This window comes from Canis lupus, chromosome 26 (assembly GCF_048164855.1).
Source record: "Canis lupus baileyi chromosome 26, mCanLup2.hap1, whole genome shotgun sequence".
NCBI classification, from domain to species: Eukaryota; Metazoa; Chordata; class Mammalia; order Carnivora; family Canidae; genus Canis; species Canis lupus.
In genome coordinates, this window is record NC_132863.1 from 5,242,376 (window position 1) to 5,267,042 (window position 24,667).

The 24,667-nt window shown below is 41.0% G+C and overlaps 1 protein-coding gene and 1 pseudogene across 9 annotated transcripts in view; both read right to left on the reverse strand.

The window, feature by feature from the left end:
• CFAP61 (cilia and flagella associated protein 61) overlaps positions 1 to 24,667 on the reverse strand; it is a 275,850-nt gene that overhangs the window by 71,984 nt on the left and 179,199 nt on the right. For all 9 annotated transcript variants that reach the window (XR_012018154.1, XM_072799837.1, XM_072799842.1 and 6 more), the window contains 2 exons: positions 21,772 to 21,940; positions 12,387 to 12,561 (listed from right to left, as the gene is read on the reverse strand). Coding sequence is in view for 8 of the 9 variants with exons in the window: in XM_072799837.1 (XP_072655938.1) it covers positions 12,387 to 12,561; positions 21,772 to 21,940 (344 nt within the window). In the remaining variant the exon portion in view is untranslated. The remainder of the gene's footprint in view (positions 1 to 12,386; positions 12,562 to 21,771; positions 21,941 to 24,667) is intronic.
• LOC140618840 (ubiquitin-conjugating enzyme E2 R2 pseudogene) lies at positions 62 to 4,264 on the reverse strand (annotated as a pseudogene).

A 24,667-nucleotide genomic window follows, 5' to 3' on the forward strand; every position in this document is an offset into this window, starting at 1 on the left:
AAATGCTGAGATACACGGTTGAAAAAACAAACAAACAAACAAAACCCAACAACCTTCTTAGTCAAATGCTAATAATGCCAAATTGTTCCCTATAACCTCCTCCTCCTTTCAGCTGCTGGAAGCCAGCAGTGTTACCTAGCAACGATGACCAAAAGATAATTTAGTAAAGAATTGGCACAAAACATCCCACAAAGTAAGTCAAGTACTTTTAATACAGAAATAGGACATTCATCTACTGGCCTGTAATTTGAAAGTTGAAATTATGCTCAATGCAACCATCTGGAATAAAACATTTTATCTTGTTTCGGTTCCCTAGTCATTACACTTAAGGAAAAAAAAATTACTAAAGTTTGCAGTATCTGCAAATTTTTCCTAAGCGATGAAAAAGGACACTGGTTTAAAAAAAAAAAAAAACACACCAACAAACCCACATAGTCATGGCTGTGATGGTACAGATATTTTAAGTATTTAAGTGTTGAACTGGGTTGATTTCAAAGAACTCCTTCCCTTTTTGAGAACTAAAGACTAGAACATTCTACCTTTCAAAGGATAATTTTATGAAGATTCATAATCTGATTTTTAGAAGTAAGGTGTCAAGACTAGGCAAAAGGGACTGCAGGGTATTCTTTCAGTCATAAGAATGAAATCGCAACATAATCTTGAAAAATTTCCCTGTGTAAGAGCATTTAGATGGTAACAATCTAAACTACATATTTATATTTTTAAAAATACTACAGAGGTAATTACATATGTTATTCCACTAATTTCATCAGTTTTAAGATCAAACTATCAAATGAGTGAAATGTATTACATGCTATGTATATGCTATTTTGAATTGGCATTTTTACCTTTTTACAAAGGAACTGCTGTAGACTCACTTGTCCGGCAACATGTAACAATTTTACGACAAAATGATTCATTGAAAATCTTTTTTTCCTCATTTATGAAATCGTATTAAGATAAATTTTACAAGGCAAAATAAATGGTAAGTGTATTTATTCAATTTGGTTGGATAAAAGATGCAAAAATCTATTTCCATCCAAAACTGAAAGAATGTAATGGCTTGTCTTACTTGCTTAGAGAAAAGAAGGAACTAGGATAACTTTCAGATTGCTTCTTTGAGGGTAACAGCATCTAGAAAGTTCTCCCATACTGCCTGTTGCTCAAACACGGAATGACAAGAAGGCATAGAAGCCAGGGAGTGGGGTCCTTTCTTCCTGTCTTCACTTAGATCCTCTAATTTTGTGGCTATGATTCCTTCTATTCAGATGCTCTAATGCAACATTCCTCGGTGGGCTGCATTTTCCTTGGCTGAAAGAGCCAACATTTTGCTTAAATTATTGAGGCTTCCACCTGCTGTGAAACATGAATATTAGCTGTCTGGCACAACAAAGAATCAGCCTGCCAGGAAAGCCAAAACTTGAACCTGAAACTGTCAAAGGTTCGAGGTCTTCTGCCCTTTTAAAATAAGCATGTCAAAACAACATTCATTTTCAGAGAAACAAATTTGAGTGTTTAGGCCTCCACACAACTCAGATTTGAATATTTTTTCAGTCTCTTTATGTTAGGTTTTAGTAACTATACTGTGAGATGGGCTTTTTTCATTATAGGCTCAGGGGACCCAGGGCCATGCAATGTTGCTGGATACTGTCTAGCAAGGATTGCCCACAGATTGTAAGCAGCTGAAGAAGACAATGTTTTTCACTTGCACATCTGCAGGCTGGCTGACGTCAGCCCAACCAGCTCCACATTGTGGTTGGTATCAGGTTTGCACCATGTATCTTGCATCCTCCTTGGACCAAGAGATACCTGAGGCACGTTCTATTTATGGAAAGGTGCAGGAGGACAGGAGGGCAAGAGCAACGTCTCACTTTTCAAGCCTCTCCTTGCAGGGGGTCCACTAACATTCCACTGAGCAAAGCAAGTCACACGGCCATCCACACGATCAAAGGAGTGAGGTGCATACTCTGCCCACTGTAGGAGGGGAAAGGGTGTGGATATTTGCCAAACAATAGTCCAAACTATTACAGTCATACTGGTCATAGTAAATAAATGCTTATGTAATGCCATCTAAAAGTTTTCATTGAAACGTGTTTTATAAAATTACTTACATATATTCCTCTCAATACCCACAGAATATAGTAGAGTCTCATTTTAATATAATTTTGTACAACATAAATAAAAATACATCACAGGTCAAACCACATCCCTTCACAAATATAACAAAACCCCATGTGACAGAGTCAGCTTTGCCAGTTCCATCTCTTGCCTTTCAAATGCTTGCACTTTTGGGGTACCTGGCTGACTCAGTCAGCAGAGTACACAAATCTTGTTCTCAGGGTTGTGGGTTCGAGCATCACATTAGGTGTAGAGATTACTTTAAAAAGTAAAATCTTTAAATATTTGCACTCTCAGGGGGATTATTCTTTCCAAGATATTTGTGCAATTGTGAGATCTTTCTATATCATTTTTCACTCTACTTTGTAAAGAATTTTTAGAGTCCACTCATGTTTATCTTGTGACTCCTACACACCAGGCACAAAGCCAGGCACTTTGCTACACCATCTATTATTGCATTATTACTTTCATCATCATCAGTAATAATAGCATAAGGTATAGAGTTGTGAATCTCTATGTTGTAACCCTGAAACTAATGTAACATTTTGTGTATCAATTGTACTCAAACAAGAAAAACAATAACATTTAGAGCTGTTACCAATAACACTGGCTTCACTCAAATGCCTGGCAAATAATTTTTTTTCTATGTAAAGTATGAATATTTATTTCAGGCTTTAGATCCCAATCGATTTCAAAAAACAAAATCTGATCTTTTCTCCTTAGAGTAGCTGAGGCCCCCTGTGTTAGGATGATTTCCTGGAGGCTGAAGGGGCTCTGTGCCCTTAGAGAACACATTTTATCAGGCTTATAGCACAAAGTCCCTGACGCCCACTGTATCCCAGCCTTAAGAAGGGAAAGGAAATAAAATTCACCACCATGGGGCTGATTGAATGCACACACACTAATGTAAATGAGCAGCTAAACCTTGGCAAATTTTTTTAAAAATGTTTGTTTTGTGGGGGTTTTATATATATTTTTTCCATTTTCTTTTGCTACTCAGCATATGCAGCATTTGTGAACTCATTGGAAAATGAGTTCCCAGCTTTAAACACATTAAATGTCTCGATGAAAGACTATTTAATTCTTCAAGAATCTAAAAACAGACCAAACGTGTTTTGCTGTGAACACTCTGTAGAGACGAAGTGAGGCAAGAGTTTGGGTTTAAAGAAGGAAAAAAAAAAATCAATATAGTGATGGAAGGATAAAGAATGCAAGAATTCAGACATTCTGTGGAGGATTACTTTCTCTCTATTAAGAGGTCCATAAAAAGAAGCAAACTGAGATCCATAAGGAGAGTCAGGAGGAGCCATGTTTGTTTTTCCCACCCCCAGTGATAGGTTTTTTGCTGAGGGGCCACCGCTAGGTCCCCACTTGCTCCCCTCCCTTTGGCCTGAGTCGGCAGGGCAGTATGGGGCACTGAAGGACTCCTCATTCCCAGAATCATCATCATCATAGCAGTCGGCATCTTCCTCCTCATCTTCATCATCGATGTCACCCTCGTACAAGTTGTCATAAAGCAAATCTGAGCTGTTGTCATTGGAAGGCACTTTAGTTTTGATGCAGTATTCCACCAGGCTAGTGGGGACCTTCACTCCATCTTTTTCTGCTTCGGCTTTAGTGGCTGAAACCTGTTTCCTAATGATTTCAGCATATTCTCTGTCTTTTCCTTTACTGTCCCTCCATTTCCTGAACATAACCAAAGCATCCACATTGGCTGGGGAGAAGGTGTTGGGCTCATTGAGCAATGAGATTACATTTAACAGAATAGTCCTGACATTCTGAGTAGGATTCCACCTTTCAGAGGGCAGTTCTCCACTCTGTGGGTCATCTACAGGTGGATGAAGAATCGAAATGCATACATCTCCATTCTCATAAATGTTGGGGTGCCACATTTGGTCAAGAATCTGAAGGTAGGTGGTGAATATGGGTAGTCAATAGGAAATTTAATGTGTGCCTTGAAGTAGCCGCCTTCGTAGAGGGTGTTGGGGGGTCTGAAGATGGCAACCTCCCAGTTGTAGAGGTAGGACTCATCCACCAGGGTGATCCGGCAGCCCTCCACCGGCTCCTCCTGCAGGGATTTCAGCTCGAGAATCAGGGCCTTCTGCGAGCTGGTCATCTGCTGCTGGGCCATCGTAGCGGCACGGGGCTGGAGCCCCAGTCCTCTTGCACCGGCCCGGCCGGACGAGGCCCCTCCCCTGAGCTCGCCCTCCGCCGGGCCGCACCGGGCCCCTGTCTTCACACACCACGCGGGCCGGACCAGGCCCCAGACGGCCCGTGGGCCGGCCTGGGTCCTCCTCACACATGACGCGGGCCAGGCCTTTTTCCTCACACTCGGCAAATAATTTTTTGATAAGCTAACAGCAAAAAGATAACCATGGAAATCATTCATAGGCTAAGCAAAGTCTTATATTTTGGGGCCTCCCCCAGAATAAAACTAGTAGACAAAGATTTTGATTTTTAATTTATTTCAGGACAAAACAACCTAGACACAAAAATATGGTTACTTATATTTGTCAAAATAATTTTCTAGCACAGATGGGATAGAACAAGTACTTTCGAAGCCCTTGGGTCAAGACCTTACTACAGCCTGTGGTTGTGCCTTGATCTAAGCAGACATTCCAGCCTCCAGCCAGGTGAAGCCCCAGGACGCCCATGGTAGTCTTGTCTCTACCTTTCTTCCCTGCCTTCATCACATCCCTGTCTACATGCCTAAGATTATCTGTGAGATGACTTCAAGTTTGCCCTGCCTGCCATGTTATCCCTGGAACCTTGCATAGTACCTAGCCTACTATGGGTGTAATAAAATGTTTCCTGACTGCACACATAGATGAATGTTTGAGGTTTTATCATACAGTTGACCGTAAGTTAATTGGGCTTTAATTTTTGCGGCCAGATTTTCCTACTACATATTTCTACTTGGTATTCACTATAATGTTGGCGCTACTTCATCCAACCATAAGATAAGCTGTATACCTGAGATTTTTAAGACAGAAGCATGTTCCCCTTCACAATGTTAGATTTGGTTATTAGGTTTCCAATTAAGGCCCACAAAATCCTACCTAATCCTAAATGTAACCAAAATTGCGTGTGCCTACCACACAATGGCATGAAGTAATACTTCTGCCATATTGGTACGCGCTTAAACCCAAGGAAATGAGAATGATTTATGAGAAAGTTAACCCTTGTATAACTATCATGTTGTGACAGTTGGGTCAATTTTTAGCTGAATCAAAGAAAGAAGATGGGGAAAAAGGAAATGTAGAGAGAAAACAGAGGGGGCAGAGAGACAGAAGAACAGAGAAAGCCTTGGAGATACAGATTTCTTCAACCACTGGGTAGGTGAGAAGAGAGTTTAAAAGTAGGTGAAACAAAGTGGTTTCCAGGCTGAGGGGAGAGGATGGGTGAACTCAGCCATGAATAGTAACAGAAGAAAGGGCTTTGCCTCAGGGAGATATTGGGTCTGACAGCTTTATCATAGCCAGAATGTATGAGATAAGATGCGGTAGATGGGGTTCTGTGGGTGCTGAACACCCTGACAACTGAACAGACAGGGTGAGCCAGCCCCCGGTTATGTGGGACCCCTGATACATATTCATGTATGGCATGCTTTTAACGCCAGACAACTTTAGTTAGCCAAAGATTTACTTTAATCGACATATTTCCATGATGTAGGTTCTTTATGACTCATGGAGTCTCTGCAAATGGTTATAAGGAGGGTAACACATTGCAGGGCCCTCCTTCACATAACTGGGATATCATATATATTCTTTTGACTTTTCTACACATAGATGATGCAAATAGAGTGGGAAAGCTGGGGACTTCCCCTGCTTATCAGTTTTATGCTAGAAAATCTCGGCACTGTCTTCTCCAAAGCTCAGTTAATCTAAGGATAAGAAATGACCTGTTTTTGCACTTGATCGGATAGGTGACAGAGGTACCACAGTGGGCTACCCTGCTTTGAAATGGCAAACGGTAACTGATGATTAGAGCAGTCTGGGTGAATTTTCAATAAAGGGTAATAGAATACAATCAGAGCAGTTTTTATGGTAGGCCAATCTTGGTTGCTCCTTTTAGGGAATAAATTATGCATTACTAAGATTACAGATCTGAAATGGGAAGCAGATCACAAGGAAGGCATCATTACAGAGAGGACCATATGAAAGCTCCAGAAATGAAGGTTGGCAAGGGGAGCACTCACTCATTCCCTCATGGCTAACCTGCAGCAACCCTCCTGGTGAAATGTGCAAGGCAGCTGCCAACAGGAGAGAGGGGTTTCAGTGTTGACAGCCCAACTGGGGAGAAGGGGGGGCAGTGAGGTCTCAAATCACCCTCTGCAAGCTGTCAATTCTCCATCTCAGATCAAAAAAGCACTAAGATTTGTCATTTAAAATGTTGGCAGAAATGGAAAGGTGATCTTCTTGCTTTTTGATACGTGCTCTTTGAAGATATAAATGAAAACACTAGCAACTTTGATTGTGACCACCAAAGTAAGGCAAAGACCCTCTAACATTTCAACTATCATAATGGACCCAGATTTAGGAGGTTCTTCAATTTATCTTAATCAGAGGGGAAATGAGGCCAGTTCCATCATCCCAGTTCCTGGAGGAGATAAATAAGTTTCAGAGGCTACAAAATTTACTAATATTTATTTATTTTTTAAAAGATTTATTTATTCATTTGAGAGACTGTGCAGAGCAGGGAGGAGCAGAGAGAGAAGGAGAGAATCTCAAGCAGACTCCCCGCTGAGATCTGAGCCTAGTGTGGGGCTTGATGTGGGGCTCAATCTCACGATGATGAGATCATGACCTGAGCTGAAATCAAGAGTTGGACACTTAACCAACTGAGCCAGCCAAGCACCCCCAAAATTTACTATTATTTGAAAGTACCAGGACACCTGGGTGGCTCAGCGGTTTAGCACCTGCCTTTGGCCCAGGGTGTGATCCTGGAGTCCTGAGATCAAGTCCCACATCAGGCTCCCTACATGGAGCCTGCTTCTCCCTCTGCCTATCTCTCTGTGTCTCTCATGAATAAATAAATAAAAGATTTAAAAATAAATAAAAGTACCATGGCTTTAGAGAAATGAAATGCTTAAGGTGACCTCCCTGTTAAGTTCAAAAAACAAAATATGGTTTCAAATTTTTTAGATATGGATTTGCTCTAAGAGTGATGGAACAACCTTTAAATAATTTTTTAGTAGATGCTAAAAAAGTATTTTATTCTTTTGAATTGAGTGCTTTAATTTTAACCCCCTAGAAAGTATGTATTTCACTATCATGCTCAATACTCTAAAGATGAAGGATTCTCCAGGATGAAAACCATCTAGTGAAATGAAGAAAAGGAAGGGATTTCTGGATTTGGTAGTCCGGCCATGAAATCACACCTCAATGTATGATGCAGTCTGTAGAAGAAATCAATCCAAAATTTATGCACATTGATATTAATATGAATTTTTCTTCCTAGTTAGTATATGTTTAAGGCCAGATAAAACAAAAACTATATGCTATATTTTATAATTTATGTATTTTAATTATGTCTATGTATATTTATATATTCCATTGGATTTTAATGAAGAATTATATTTCCTTTTTTCCACTTCAAAAGAGACATAGAGTAATTATCTATGACCTCATTCATCCTCAGAACAGGCCCAAGAGATATGTTTTACTATGCTCTCCAGAAAACTAAGGACAGATTGGCTAAGGATCTAGCTCCAGGTCACACAGCAAGTAGGTGGTTCAGCAGAACTCAGACCTGCCGAGTCTGGTTTCAGAGTGCTAATACAACTACACTATATTTGCAAATGGACATGTAACATATTTCTAATTGGCATTTAATCTATATAATTAACTTTAGCAAATAACTAGATAATGAAAGAATTTAAAATAGATATCATAGAATATTAGTAAATTATGAAATAAACATTCATGTAAAAAACATATAATGTCTATAAATAGATGAGAGAATGTTTTTATTTTTTATTAGTCAAAGCATAAGATTTCCATGACCCAAGCCTGACCTGTCTCATTTTGCTCTGCCAAATAAAAAGGGAAGATCATATTCAATATAACATAACAAAGCCTTTGCTCGGTGATTCATGCATTGGAATTTTAATGTTATACTTTTCCTAACAAACATGCTTTTAATAAGGCAGTAAACTGTATTTAGCTAAAGATGAAAATAATTGATCCATTTTGGGCCATTAAGGGCGTTTTATTTATTTATTTTTTTTACTTTACTTTCATCTTACTTTTCATTTTCATGGAAAGTACAGAGGTAATAGCAGATGAATTTCAATTAGTTTCAATTAATGCCATAAACTGTTGTAATGTATTAGGTTGCTGGGTTCCATCTGAAACCCCTGGCGGAAACCTGCAGGTTTTGTTTGCAGTTGAAAGCAGCATTTGAGCTGGTGATGTCACCTATTCTCAACAACACTGGAGCAGTTCTAATAGTTTAGGATAATTTACATCTATAAACCTATCCAACTCTAGAGCCCAGAAAACAATTTCCTTCAGACTGGGCTAATTCCATCACAGATCAACCATTTCTCCTTTGGAAGTGGAGGCAGGCAGGATAAAGCAACCTATGGATGGGGGGTGCTGCGGGCAGTGGGGATGCTGTATCTGTAGTTTCAATGGGTAGAAATTCCAGAGCTGACCTCTCCTACTTACCATCCATTGCTTCTGCTACCCAGCATTCACCTGTCTTTCTAGAACAATCCCTTTACCATCCTCAACAAACAAGCCCCACCCCTCATGTCCTGGTACTTCAACCAAGTCAAGCCTGGTGTGTCCCAGGATCCGATGTGGGATTCCAGGATGGACATGTGACCCAGTCACAGCCACTGAGACACAGGAGATTTTTTTTCTCCGACTTTTGTAGGAAGGGTCCTGTTGTCAGCCCTCTCTCGCCAGCCCCACCCTGAACTATTGAGAAAGGAGGAGATGAGCACCCAGGGAGCAAAAGCCAACTATCATGAAAGATGTCCACATTCTTCCCTGTGTCATTACAGTGACAAGAAGAGGAAGCAAGAGCTGGCAGGCGGAGCGATGGCAGTGTGTACAAGAGTGCAGTCCTGCTGGTTCTTCATGAAGTGCCAGGATTCTAGTTTCTAGCTTCAGGTCCCATCATCCCATAACTGATCTGAATATGAGCTAGAAGTGGCGGCAGCAGCCCTCACCTGCATGCACGGCCCACCCACCTTCAGCGGGCTACACAGTCTTCTCCCACCTGTTCCTTCTGGATGGCTTTCTCTCTACCCGATGGGTGCCACAGACAGGAGGTTCACCTTCCTCAAGTGCTGTCATGTGCACTGGTTATCCCCCTTCACTAGCTCCCTAACCTCTAAAAAAGTAATCAGTTAAACCAGCTGGGCCCTGCTGTCCTCCACCTGCTGCCCTCTAAGGGTCTGTCCGGGACAATTCCCACTCCCCCAGCTTGTCTCTCTGTTTAGTTACCCTGCTGTTCTTTAAGGCTGAACTCAGTCCTCTTTCTCCAAACTGCTGTTCTAGGGCTCTCGTGAAGGACCCTGTGTCTCACTACAGCTGGGTCGATCCCTGGTATACGCGGATCTCCCATTTTTTGTGTAGACTGTGTCCTAGACTGTGCTATTATCAGGGGCTGAGACTACACTCTGGGTAACCCTCAGTGCAGGGCAACAACTTCGTGGCACCTAGCAGTAGTAACGATAATGCAGATGGCAGCCTGTATTACTGAACTCTTACTATGTGTGGCACACTGTCCTGAGTTGGGCATGAAATATAGTCCTCACAGCAACCCATATGAGGAAGATATGATCTGGAATGGGACTAATTAAATTCAAGTTTGATAGGACTCTAATTGTGGAAAAGCTACAAAGAGAAAGAGCTTCCTTCAAGCAGGAGGTTAACATTTTTCTTCCTAACTTTTCTTATATGAAAAGTCATTGGAAAAGAAGCACCACACAGAGTTGAATTAATGTGGCAGGGTTGAGTTTCTCAAATGTCTCCCAGAGCCTGGGCCCAGCATTTGAGAGTTAGGAGCACCTTCTTGAGAGATGCCCTGGGAATGTCATTAGCACTGAACTTGGGGAAAATAGCCTACATAGAAGACAAGAAACTAATTTCTATATACTTCTTATCTTGGTTGTTCAATAGACAAAACAGGCACTCAGAGGGGTTTTATGCAGTGGTTGATGAAAGACATTCTTAAATCTTGCAAAAGCATTTATTTCCCTTTAAGTGGGCCTCTGAGTAACACCATCCCTGACAACTAGTCAAGTGATCAGAATAGCACAGATGCTCTTCCCCCATCTAACAACCAAGAGCATGAAAGAATAGGCATCTGAAGGAGAGCACAGTGCTTGTTGTTTGGAGATTTTTAAATTCTCTGCCATAAACGTTCAACCTAAAGAACCTGCACTGCCACTTTCAAGGGGCTTTTTTTGGCCAAAATACTCTTTATCCCTAATGTCAAAAATAGGCAACTGTTCAAAGTTAAAACACTGCGGGATTGGTGATAGTCCTAAAACACACTGCATATTTTGTGTTGAACCATGGACTTTTGAGCTCTCAGGGAGTTTAAGTTACAATTTGAGGCCCAGACTTGATGAAATGGTAATGATTTGTCATAAATCCTATGCATAAAAGCAGGTTCTGCAAACTATGGTTCATCATCTATTTTTGTAAAGTCTTACTGGAACACAGCCTTGCCCATTTATTTATGTATTGTCTTTCTTGCTGCAATGGCAGAAATGAGTGGGTGGATAGAGGCCACAGGGCCTGCAAAGTCCAATATATTTGCTATCTGAAGTTTACTGTAAAAGTTTGCAGATCCCCAAATTAAGAATTCCTTAAGTCTATGTGGATCATAGGGCAGTGATTTAAAAAAACGACTAAAATATTGAAACCGGTTTAAACACATACAGATGCAAAACCGAAAACAATACCAAGTTGTGAGGCAAATGTGAGAAGACTTTGAGAAGTTTTAAATCTGAGTCCAGTGTATATCTATGTATCTCACCTCTGCCCAAAGGTTCCAGACCCACTTGGTTTTATGGGTTATTTCTGTCTACCTTTTAGGTTACACTACGTATTTCAGACCCTAGAAAAATGCAGATAGCTTCCAAAAAAACACTTGGTGAGACTAGCATACCCTTTACTGGACATGTAAAGCTTATAAGAGAAAATGTAGGCCAATCTGACTTACATTTAGATCAAATAGCCTATAAAATATTAGCAAATCCAGTAATGTACTGAATCCAGTAATGTACTGTGTCACTCGAGACCCATTTTTTCAATTTCTAATGGAGTAAGTGTAGTAACATAACAATAAGTTAATTAATCCCTAAATCTTCCACCAAAAATCAGGAGAAATTATATTCAATTTGAATATATTAATTATATTAACTAGTATCATTAAATTGTATTTAAATAATTACATTAAAATTAATACATTTAATTTTACATATTGATCCCCAGATGATAAGTACTTAATGTTTTTTCACATCCGTGGATCACCTGGAACTACAGGCTGTCATGGGTAGTTGTATAAGCCAACCCAGTCACCCAACCTCCCTGGGGTCAGTGATTTAGGTTAAAACAAAGGGGCTGCACTTTGTCATCTTCAAAACTTGACTTCCAGATTTCAATTAAGGACAAATAGGTAGCCAGGCCCTATTTTGGTTGTTATACTAGTCAAACAATTTCAATTTAATCCAAGCAATAGAGAAGAAGATGCTTGAGAAAACACTTTTGAGTGGCAGAGGCATTTGTTCAAACCTTTTACTGTCTCATTTCGATTCACAAAGTGGCATACAACTCGAATATGTGTGTTTTGTGCACAAAACCCCAAGAAAGAGAACAATGGATCGGGAAGGGAAGAAAAGAGCCCTTCCAATGCAGACCTTTCTTTTTCTTCCTAGGTCTTTTCGGCTTCACAAAAGGAGACATATTTTCCATATAATTGCTAAACATGTTTGCTTATTAAATTATTCTTTAATTAGTTAATGATTTTAGCCATGCTTTGCTCTTCGGATATTCATTTTGTGTAATAAAATAATTATAGATAATTAAACTATCTCAAGCCTTTTTCTTTTCCCCAGCAAACATGCGGGGTATCCAAAAATGACAACAAGTTGTAAATTAATCTGGAAAACAAAGCATGACAGATGAATGATTCGGTTGGAATTAATTAGGCACTAATTATATACTGGAACTAGATGAAGAATGAGACTCATTATAAAAATAAAAAGCGATTCTGCAAAGATGCACAGTTACCAACATCCTTACCTTCTGTGATGATGGAGTTGCTCCTTATCCAACTCAGGGCCTTACAGCAATCTTCTTCATCATTGAGAGTGAAATGATTGCGAGGAACTTTATCGGTGTATCGCTGCTTCCCACTGTTTGGAATCTCTCTGTTTGTCGGGTGTTGATTAATATCAGCCCCTGTAGGGCATGGGACCTGAGGTATGTTACAGAGACGTGCTTATTTCAGTGGTAGTAAGTGAGGCACTGACACAGCAATAAATACATGAGTTAATTTAATTAAATAACCATAGCAATGTCTAGCATAGGTATGCCTTTTTCTGTCCTCAGATACAATCAGGTTTTACTTGAAAAAGAAAAAGCAAGAACCAGGTGGAATGACCACTCAGAGACAATTCTCAGAAGGCATTGCTCTGGTTATCTAATGCCACATAACAAATTATTCCAAAATCCAGTGGTGCAAGACCACCATTTACTAGGCTCATATGTTCTGTAGGTCAGTAATTCAGACAAGGGCAAGGTGGAGGTGTCAGCTGAGAAGACTCATAGGCTGCAGGTGACTTGATGGCTGGGGGCTGGATTCATCTGGAGATAAACCATCTCACTCCTTTATTTCCCTCTAGAAAACATGCCAGGTATTAAAAAATGATAGCAAGTTGCCACTATAGGTTCAGCAACTAATGCTAACCTCGGACTGGGATCTTGGCTGGAGTGCTGGCACAAACATCACATGTGCCTCTCCATGGGGCTTGGGCTTCATCACAACATGGTGTCTGGGTTCTGAGGGCAAGTGTTCTGAGAGAACCAGTACAAAGAGCTCCATGTTTTTTTCTAACCTAGTCTTGGAAATGGAGGAGTGTCCCTTCTACCATGTCCTGTTCATGTAAGTCATCATAAAAGCCTGGCCAGGATCAGGGGGAGGGACCCTAGAATCCATCTCTTCAGCCAGAAGTGGCAAGGGCCACGGAAGCACACATGGAACAGGATTTGGAATAGCCATTTTGGTCAAAAAGTCTGCACAGAGGCAATTATATCAGGGGTTGAAATCCAAGTGCCTAGAGGGGATAGGCAGAAAAGAAAATGAAAGAAGTGGACTACTATTTAGGCATGACAAGTATAGAATTATTTTTCACTTTGTCAGAGAAATATTCTCCCTCTCTTCTTCCCTCCCTCTCTCTCCTCTCTGTCTCTGTCTCAACACAACCCTCTGAGGAAAACTTCTGTTCTTTCCCTTTTGACACAGACACGAGTGGAGGCAGACACTTGCTCGTGTATAGGAAAAGCAACAGTAAAAACATAAAGGCTGATGCTTGTCTTTAGTGTTGAAGGTACTCTAGCAAACTCGAAGGCCCAGGCCCTGGCCAGCATTTGGCCACAACTCAACTCTATACACTTGGTGCCACGGTAGAGTATGGGTTCAGTGTGGCCAGATCTGATTTCTCAGGAGATGCCAGATACTTTTTTTTAATGTGGACTCGATTTTTTCATCATTTTGGTTCAAATTAGAATCAAATGCCATCGTGAAAGCCAAGTAAAATAGCACAGTGGCATTAGTTTGCCCTATGGGCCAGCAACTCACTGCTCTGATTTTTATTTGGTGACCAGGAGAGATTAAATGGAAGAGAAGGGGCCTGTACCTGGAGCGAGACTTAAAGGCAATCAAGGGCTCTGTGAGAAGACCTGCACCAGCTGCCTTGCATACTCGTGTCGTAAGGCCCACTGGCTGTGAGTCAGGGATCATTTTACAGAGATGATGGGCAAAAATTTCACTTGCAATAGAAACTTCTGTGGGTATAGAGGAGATTCTTTCTCCCTTGACAAGTGCAGAAAATGCCTTTTATATGGGGTAGATGTGAATGCTGGCTGGTGCTTGAAGAAACCAGGCTTCACTAAATCTCAGATAACATTTAGGAAACTTTTTGGTTATGTCCTTCCTTAATAAGCCTTGTAGATTATTGTGATGCATTTTATTCATTTTCAAATAGGATTAAATAGCTTAAAAAATCAATTTTTAAAGCTACATGTCCTTTCTCTTAAAGAGCCTGCAGTAAAATTACATTTAGTAAAAAGGAACAACTCAGGAATTAGTGGTCATTTACTGCAATTACAATTGTGGAGGTGAAATTTTCTTATTAGCAATATTATTTGTTTATTAGCAAAAACACAATAAATTTTGGCATTTTCATATTCATAAGTATTATAAAGCAGTCCACATAAGGCTCCAGAAAATGATTTCATATGCATAATATTGAATGCTGTAGCTTTGGAGGTTCAAAACCCCATCAGAACTCCAGTGAGCACTGTAGTATAAAAGAAAATGAAATTTAGGTAATAGTACACCCATCTAGCAGGTCATGCTTTAATGAATCAGGAAAGTCCTTGGTAGAAAATGGCAGCACTGAAGAACAAATTGAGAGCTACTCAATTTATAAAACTTTCAATGAGTTATCATTCCTAATGGTAAACGTTTTCATGAAAAAACAAGGAAGGGGGAGGGGCAAAGAATAAGGTCCAAAATGACAATCAGCTTACCTACTGCCATCCTAAAATGTAATTGCATTCTGATAACCCATATGATTCTCATGTGTACCTAGAATGCAGAAGTGTTTTTGCACACTTCTAAGTTAAAGAATTCTAGAAATTAAAGGAAAATTAATGGGATAATGTAGTTTTCATATTCACACAATGGCATTTTCACACACTAAGCAAAACTAGGCAAAACTGAAACTAGGATTTTAAATCCCAAGGCCAATTACTTTGTCCACACAGAACTGAGAACTCAGTAAATTAAAAAAAACCTATGGAAAAAAATCATATTATTTCATCAAAGTAAGGGAGTGAATAAAATTTAATAGGAAAGCATGGGTGCATTTCACATACTAGAGTGTTCTGCTGTTAACTAAACTGCTGCTAATGACTGGCCAGTAGTGGGCGACTTGTCGACCATCCCATCAGATGTTTGGAATTGAACAGCCCAGCAGCCCTCACTGATGAGAGCCCTTCAGCCCCCCATTCCCTTAGCAAGTTAATAACTTATGGTGGCAGGGCCTGCTGGTGGCCCCCTCAATATACATCTTTCTTTCTTTTTTCTTTCTTTCTCTCCCTCCCTCCCTCCCTTCTTTCTTTAGTAACAGGCTCCTGAAAATACACCTAGCTGGAAAACTACATTTCCAAACTAGTGACCTAACAGGTATCAAGAAATTTATTAGCAGGTGTCCTTGGGTGGGGCAATTGGAAAAGTCATTCTGTTCTTGTCCTTCCTCCCCCCTACCTCTTGCAAATGGAATGGCTGGAGCCACAGCAGTCACCACAAGATGCTGAGAATGGAAGCCATTTAGTAAGGATGGAAGAACAAAAGATAGAAGGGTCTGAGTTCCTGATGCCATCAGGGAGCCACCCTACCGCACCTGAATTGCTTTTCTCCAAATATTTTTAATGAGAAAGAAAGAAAGAAAGAAAGAAAGAAAGAAAGAAAGAAAGAAAGAAAGAAAGAAAGAAAGAAAGAAAGGTAGGTCTGTGTTGTAAAGACTTTAAAAGCCACCAAGTATAATTCCCAAATCACAACTGTGAGTGAAGGAGGGTGGGAGGAGAAAAGGAGAGGAAGAGACAGAGAAAGAGAAAGAGAAGAGAGAGACAGGGACAATAGTAAAGAACTCAGTTTAGAGCCCTCATTTAAGTCCCAGTCTGTCATTTTGTCGTCATCTGACCCTAGACAAATCACTTCAGCTTCACTGCACCCTTGGCTCCCTCATCCATTAAATGGGGATGCAAGCAGCATGGACCTTACCTTGGAGACTTCCTGCAAGAACTATGTGAGTTAACACATGTGGCAGTCCCTCAACCTCTGTCAGGTGTTCCTACTGCCTTAGAAGGGCCCTGCCATGGCGTGCTCGCTGTCTTGAAGGCAGGACATTCCCCCTTGGAGGAGACCCTGACTCTTAGGAAGTTGTTTTGTAGGATGAATAAGCACTGTATTCCAATTATGTCTGGTGGTCCATCTTCAATCGGCTTCCCAGGGCCTTGATGTACCAGTCTGATCTGTTTTCTGCATGCACACACCCTTCAAGTATTTGAGGAGTGCCATCCTGAATCCTCACCCCTGTGGCTAAACATCTGGGGTGACTGAGAGTCTCTGGATGTGCTTTAGCTTGATTTTTCCCATCTTAAATGTGACTCCAAGAAACAAATACTCCAGGGCACCTCTGTTTTTGTGATATGTTCTTTGACATGATCATGTTCAACATGGAACGAGCTCCTCACCTCTGTATTGCTGTCACGAATTGTACCCTTTGTTGACATTAGTATTTTTCTTTCTCTAATTAATTCTGCTTTGTTGGATATAATATTGTTGTTTGCATTGATACCTTTTGCTGGTGCACTTTTCACTATCATTTCATTTTGAAACCTTGGGTGTAATTTCATTTGGTATTTCTCTTATACTTTGAATTTGGTACAAACACAGAGCCTTGCTGTAACAAGCACTAAAACCATGGCATTCCCCATTGTAACTGTTATGTTTTCTAATGCCACTCTGGTTTATACTGTTTAAAGCACTGTGGCTATTTCTTTGTTTTCTTCCCTGGGGTCACACGAATGTCCTGTCTTATCTCTTTTGGGGTTCATAAGGTGAATTTACTCATGCTGTTCAAAAGCATTGTTAATCTTATTCTTTCTACATATAAGAAAATTAAATTATTACCTTTGGGTTCCTCTACTTCAGACAATTCTTATTTCTCCCTGGCCACCTCTCTCCCTATTTTCAAACAACTTAGTCTTAATTAGATTAGTCTTAATTAGATTTAGATTGGTGTTCATTATTACTCACTTTGCATTTATTCTCAGACTTACCAACAGACTTACAAACTTTTAAATTATTATCTTTTAATTTAATAATTAAATTAAATAAGTGACCAATGCTTGTCACTTATCTCTTAAATTACCATGAAGTCCTACATTTTCCTTTCTGCCTCATTTATTTGGAGTACACATTACAGAACACAGACAGAAGACCATTCTTCTGAGGCTTTACACACAAAATAACAGCTTTTTGCTGTCTTCAAATAGACTTTGGTGGGCATATAGTTATTGAATCACCACATTCTCTTCAAAATTCTGTGGCTAGTTTCATGTTCTTATGCTATTTCTTCCTGGAAAGGTAATGTTGAGGTGCCTGTCTTCTTTTTGTTCTTTTTGTGGGGGAAGGTCGGTAGTCTGTTATTTTTTCTCCTGAAATTTGTTCATTTGTTTTTCCCTACCATTCCCACAGAACCAAAATTTCATCAGAATATAACTAGCTGAGAAAATTTTTCTTGATTTTGCCTGGAATGTGCCCAAGTGGACAATACGGTGTTTAGGCAAGGAAATTTTTCTCCTAGCATATCTTTATTGTCTCTATTCCATTTGCCATGGTGTCTTCTTTGAGAAAACCAATGATCAATATACATTGTCTCCATGTTGATCACACCTTCTCATCTCTTCTGCCAAATGTATCCTTTGCCCTTTGCCCTCTGCCTCTGCTCTCCAGGGGAGCTTGGTGGTTTGTCTTCAGCATTTAATATTAGTCAGCAAGTTGATAGGGATTTAATTTCAACCCTTTCTTTCCCATCTTCCTTTCCATATAATAATTCTGTGGCCTTCTCAGCTCAGCTTCTGCTCTTCAGATGGCTTTAGCCCCCATTTCGGAGCCTAGGTGATCAAATTGTACGGAGGAGGATGAACCATGCCTACAGTGTGTGTGTGTGCTCGTGTGTGAATCATGCATTTTGGAATATTGAGAAGAGTATGCTCTTTCTCTGATTTTTTCAGATGTTGTTCCCTTTCTCTTATTTCACATTATTCTTTTGTTCAAGGAGCCTCTTGCTACCCAATAAACTCACACCAAAACAGTGGCTTAAGCAAACACCATTTTATTACTTTTCATGATTTTGTGGGCCAGAAATGTGGGTAGAGTTTGGCTGGGCAATTCCTTCATTCCATCTGTTAACAACAGAAGTCACTTGGTGATATTCAGCTGGTGGAGGGTCCAAGGTGGCTTCACCCATGTGGTGGGTGCTTTGTCAGTGATGGCTTGGATGGCTGGGCTCAGCTGGAGAACCCATGCATGGTATGTCCAATGTGATGATCACAGGGTAGGCAGCTGGACTTCTTACATGGCCTTTCAGGGCTCTAGGAGCCACTGTTGCCACAAACAAGGAGATCCTGCATGGCCCTTGACTTGCCTCAGAAGTCACACCACATCATTTCCCTTGTACTCATCAATCAAGACAGTCACAAGCCTGCCCAGATTCAAGGGGAACAAATGCAGACCCCATCTCTTGGGATGTTATTTTTCCCCTTTAATCATCCCAAACACAGTGAGGTCTCTTCATGATAGTGCTGCTCTAGGACATTGGGGGTACCTCTCAGCTCTTACATCACAAGAGCCAAAGTGGCATATGCAGTTCTCTTTTTAGCTGTTTGTAGCAGCTCTCACCTGGGCCTGCGCCATTCTGGATGCCCTGCTTTTTTTACCCCACCAAGGACATAATTAGCCTCTGTGGAGACCACATCATATTGCTGACCCACATCAAGGTCAACATAACTAACATTCCCAACTCACTCTCTTGCCTGGTGGGATACTCTCGCCCCACCTGCTGGCTTTTAGGGAGCATCAGCCCTTTAAGAGTCCTCGAGAGTTAACAAATTTTTATTCTTCCTTTTGCTGAGAGGACTCAAAACCTGGGACGGGGAGGCATCTGTCTGTCTCTCCATGGCTCCCCACAAGCTGTGGAGACCTCAGTTGTAAGCTATTTCAGAGCTTGTGCATGAGCACTGGCATGTGCCCACCAAAAAAAACCCCACCCAATCAGTAGGCATGGTGGGAAGGGGGGTTAGCGGGTACCGAATATGAGCTAGACAAAGCTTCATCTTCCAAAATGGAAAGGTCATAGATACTATCAGGAGTTGACAGGTCAAAAATAAAACTTCTTTAAATACATTACTTGCAGTTCTTGGGTTAACTCCTAAAGGAACTAACAACAGAAATCCCTCCAAGTGGTTGCCCCTAGAGAGAGGGCTTGGAGGAAGACACAAGCCCCGCAGCACAGTGTAATCTTTTATTTTGTGCATGGGTTGTCTGATTAAAAACTTAAATGATATGTATTTGGATATCAAAAATATTGCTTAATATTTTAGAATGATTCATGCCATTTAAGGTTCTATTTAGAGGTTAAAGTTTGTGATGATATTTTATAACAGGTTGTCTTCTTGCTTTGGATTTAAGCTTTATTTTCATCATTAAACATTTTTTATTTAAATCACAAAATTGGGACAGAACCATGGGAGAGTTGAAGAGAAGGAAATAGGAAAATGAATAAGAACTGGAAGCCCTGCCTAATGAATTCAGCAGCTTTTTTTTGTATCACTCTATGTACCTTTAATTTGTATGGTCCTTCTGGAAAAATTAAATTGGAACTCCTTTTATCACTTCTTCATTTCATTTTTCCCGTTGTAAAAAGGGCAAGAGCTTAACGTGCCACAAACTAAAGCTGCAGGGGCAGCTGGACACACATGGGCAGATGCCCGAGGCTCTGGACAGCTGGCTGGGTCTTCCACTCACATTTTCCAAAGTCCACGGTCCCAGGCTGCAGCTGGAATTCAATGGGGCAGGTGGGGAGGGGGGCAATTCAGTGGGGCAGGTGGGCGGGGGGCAAACTTAGGGGATGCACAGTGTTTTCTTTCATTTTAATGCTTTTTTTTTCATTTTAATGTTTAAAAAGAGGAATACTTAACTATCCAAAGAAGATATTCCTCCAGTTTGTGTTTATCCTTTAACCAGAAAAATAAATCCTTTTCTACACTGTGAAAACTGTATTTCTTTAGTAGCAACACTAGAGGCGGTGGCAATAGTAGGAGGAGGAGGAAGAGGTGGAGGAGAACCAGAAGCGATCACTCGGAGGCTGGGCCATACTCAATGTGGCCCGCTCAGTAGCAGTGCTGGCCCCACATGGAAGCTTGTTAAAGCCACAGTATATGAGCCGCCTCCATCCCTTGCTCAGAACCTGCTTTTAATGAGATGCACAGGGGCTGTGTGCACACGTTAAGGCTTGAGAAGTGCTACTCTAAGGTATGGATGAGAGATTCTAGGTCGAGTAAATTCATGTCCTGGTTCTTAGCCTTAACTTAGAATCATCTGGGAGTTTTTAAAAATGCTGATCACTGGGCTCCATCCCAGAGTAATTAAAACAGGGCCTCTGGCAGGTGGGACCTAGGCATGGGTGTATCTCAAGTGTCAATGTGTAGCCAAGGCTCAGAACATTAAGTAAGTGATGCTGGGAGTTGCTAAGCTGTCTGCCCCCACCGCTACCACCTGCTGCCTCCTCCTGGCTGGGCTCTGTAAGGAAAACCTGCCCACATTTCCCCTTGTTAAATCCATGACCATTCACAAAATGGCCTAAGACAGTACCAGAGAAAACATGGCAGTGCCTGGGGTAGGGGTGGATTACTCCATGCTTGTCAGAAACAAACCCCTATAGGAAGGCCTATCCAGGCTCCTGGAAAAACATGTAATTAAAAGACCCTATTTTTGAGTTACAGAATAAATCTCTTTAAAAAAAAAAAAGATTTTATTTATTTATTTGAGGGAGAGAGAACATGCAAGAGAGTACAAGGGGGAAGCAGGCTGCCACCAAGCAGGGAGCCCATGCGGGGCTTGGTCCCAGGACCCCAGGATCATGACCCGAGCTGAAGGCAGGTGCTTCACTGACTGAGCCACTCAGGTGTCCCAGTATATCTCCTTTAATTAAAGAAATGCCCTATTTTTGTGAACCACATGAAATACTAATGTGTGTTGCAAAGTACAAATATTAAAATTCGCTTCCCTAAGACATTGGACAGCTTCTGTTGTTTCCACAATGCTTTCCTCAAATGTGGTTTTAGAATTTAATACAAATGGAAAGCATGGTCACTGGGTAATCAATCAGTCACATTTCCTAGTTTTATAACTGAGAGACAAAATAAAATAAGGGTTGACAGAAGGTGCACATGTTTGAAATACTTTTGCATGAGCCCGTCACCACCGCCAAATGTTAGCCTCTTGAGGCATAAATTAATTTACCACAAATGCGTGCCGGGTTGTGTCTGGATTCTGCTCTGCTGAGCAGTAAGTGTTAGACTTTTGGACAACAGCTTAAAGAATGACATTTCTCCAACTTGCTGTGATTTTTACCCTTGAGCAGAATGTTTTTCTTGGAATGGATTTCCAGGAAAGGTTTTGGACATAATTCTGGTCATGTGTGCAGGCCTTGTGGGTGCTTTTATGAATAGAGTGGCAGCTGTCCCGGTGGGAAGGCTTGCTCTCACCCCCTATAACATGTGCCCCAGTAAACACATTAACTATTAATCACTGAGATCTTGTGTGTGGCCTCACCTGGTACTGCTGCCCGGTGCAGAGGATGAGGTGATCGTAGAGCACAATTTCCTCTTTGGAGACCACCACGTGCTTGGCTGCTCGGTCTATGGCAGTCATTCTACCAACCACCACATTGACCCAGGAGCACAGTGACATCGAGGCATAATCTTTATCATTAAAACAGTGGCTGCAGAGAGAAAAGCTCCATCAGTGACATTTGAGCAGCTGACAGTGGGCATTAATTAGACATCTGGTGAGCTAGTGCAAGTCCCCTAGTGGGCCAAGTCTGTGCTCTTGCTGTGAGTTTACCAGGACCTCGGCTAGATTCTGGGGTATTTTTTGTTATGAGACACGTAGTCACAGATTGACATCGTCCCATTAAAGCTAAATCGCTGCACCTGGCATAGGCCGGTCTACACAGGGAGGGCACATGCTCGCAATGCATCTGTGTCTCTGAAATCATTAATATATATACTCTTTCTTCTGCTTTTATTTCATGGTGGGGCCATGCTTACTTTAACTGCCGAATTGTCATGTGAACCACAGACTCAAATGGAATAAGGAAGAAGAAAGTGACATTGCTGAGGGTTCCCAAAGGCAGGGGTCAAGGTCCTGAATATTGAGAACCCTTCATATTTGCTAGTGTTCTTTCAAAAAATGACTCATTCTTAGAATTAGCATATGGATTCAGGCCAAAACACCTATACATTTTTAGAGAAGATGTCAATTAGGGAATTACGTTTGCAGCGAGGGTAGTCCCTAGAGACTTTTGGGATTCACTCTGTGGGGCAAAGGTGATTTATGTCCAACTGGTATTTCTGCAAACAGTGCATCCAGGGCGCTCAGGTTTTCTTCTCTGGGTTCCACTTGAGTTTGAGCTTTCTAATGTGAGAAAAGTGGGGTTTTGGTGGCTTTGGGTTTGGAGAGTTTTATGAGGGTGGTTTCTAGAATTTTCTGAAAGGTCTGATCTCATGTACATGACCCTTTTTGATCCTGTTCTGAAGACCCAGAGTATAGAGTGGCAGAACAATATGTGCTTATTTTTTTTTAATTTATTTATTTGGGAGAGAAAGTGAGAGAGGGAGGGGCAGAGAGAGAGGGAGAGAGAGACTCTAAAGCAGACTTCACTCTGAGCATGGAGCCTAACATGGGGCTCAATCTCAGGACCCTGAGATCATGACCTGAATTAGATGCTTAGCTGACTGAACCACCTGGGCACCTCAACACTTAAATCTAAATTTAAATCTAGGCTTTGCTATGCCATGGTCTGTGTCCCTGATTTGTCACCAATGAGACTGCAACCTGGGGACTGCATGCCCTTTAAATACTTCAGTTTCTTGACCTCTCAACATGAGGTAACTGCCCTCCTCACATGCCTTGATCATTGTACATCGTACATCGATTCATCGTACAACATGAAAATGTAAAGATGCTGTTTTGTCAAGTGGGATGCATATGTGAAGGGTATTATCCTAAATAATATTAATGATGCATAATCCTGTTTATGCTCCTTGGAGGCAAACAGGAATATGAAGTGGTAATGGGAGGACATTTTTTCTTTTTGATCCACACGAGCCTGCTCTCACCACACAAAAAGAATTCTTGTAATGGATGCACATTAGACCCCGTTATAAGGGCCTGTAAACGGGGCTCTGGGCTTTATATCTCTTCACGAAACAACACTTAAAAACAAGAAAATTTATTTTTTATAAGAAAAGAAAATCAGGGACTGGCCTGTCACCAGAATATAATAGCAGGATGAAATTCTCTTTCGAAAAACCATTTTGGTAGCTCGACAGGAAAACAGGAAACTTTGCCGATTTCACACATTCATGAGAGGCCCACAAAGGACTGTCCTTATTTGCTACATGGTCTCTTCATAATAGGAATGGTACTGTCAGTCATCCAAGGTGAGGCAAAATTAAATATAGTTAGTGTACAGGGATTAGTCTTATGAAGGTTTGCTCAAAGATAAAAGTTCTCAGGGGAAATTTGGGGAAGGCTAAGACAGTTTTATTTTTAATGACAGCAGGACAGTAATGCTGACAATGTCAGAATGCATATTGCAGAGTTAAAACCTGAAGCTCCATCCAGTGGAACTGGCACTAGGAACAGTGGTTTTCTAGGAACCTTCAGAAGCACTATTTCTCTTGTTACCAAGTGCATTACGTCTGTTACTATATTTGAATGACATCTGTCAGTTTAAAGTATCACCGTGTAAGTGGTCACTGTCCATTCTGGGTCTTCTTTAATTTACCCATCAGGTAGGTGAAATTAGACACTGGAGGGACGCCTGGGTGGCTCAATGGTTGAGCATCTGCCTTCGGCTCAGGGCGTGATCTTGGGGTCCTGGAATTGAGTTCCACATCGGGCTCCCTACAAAGAGCCTGCTTCTCCCTCTGCCTGTGTCTCTGCCTCTCTCTGTGTTTTCATGAATAAATAAATAAAATCTTTTAAAATTTTTTTAAAAAGAAATTAGACATTGGAGACTGTTGATGATATTTTTCCAGAATTATTTCTTAAGCAGAGTTAATGAGCATTGGGATTCTAACATGGCAGGGGCTATCTCATGGCTTGATGACAAGAGAAATATCCCCACTTAAGTTCTCTGGAAGAGAGACAAAGAACCAAAGAAGGAACATCAATAAAACTTCATGCTTCTCAAGTGAGCTTGACCCTGACTCAAAAATAATGTGAAAGTTTGTCTTCATAGAACATTCTGGAGACAGGTAATAAGGAGGAGAAAAAAGCAGAAATGCAGGACAGGGAAATTTCTGGAAGGGAACTTATAAAGAGTGGCCAGCCTGCCCCCACACCCAAAGGTAAGAAGATTTAGGCCAAGACTCTAGGTGCAAAATGACAAGTAAACTCCACGGTAGCGATTACAAGCAGGGTAGAGACATGCACTTCATGA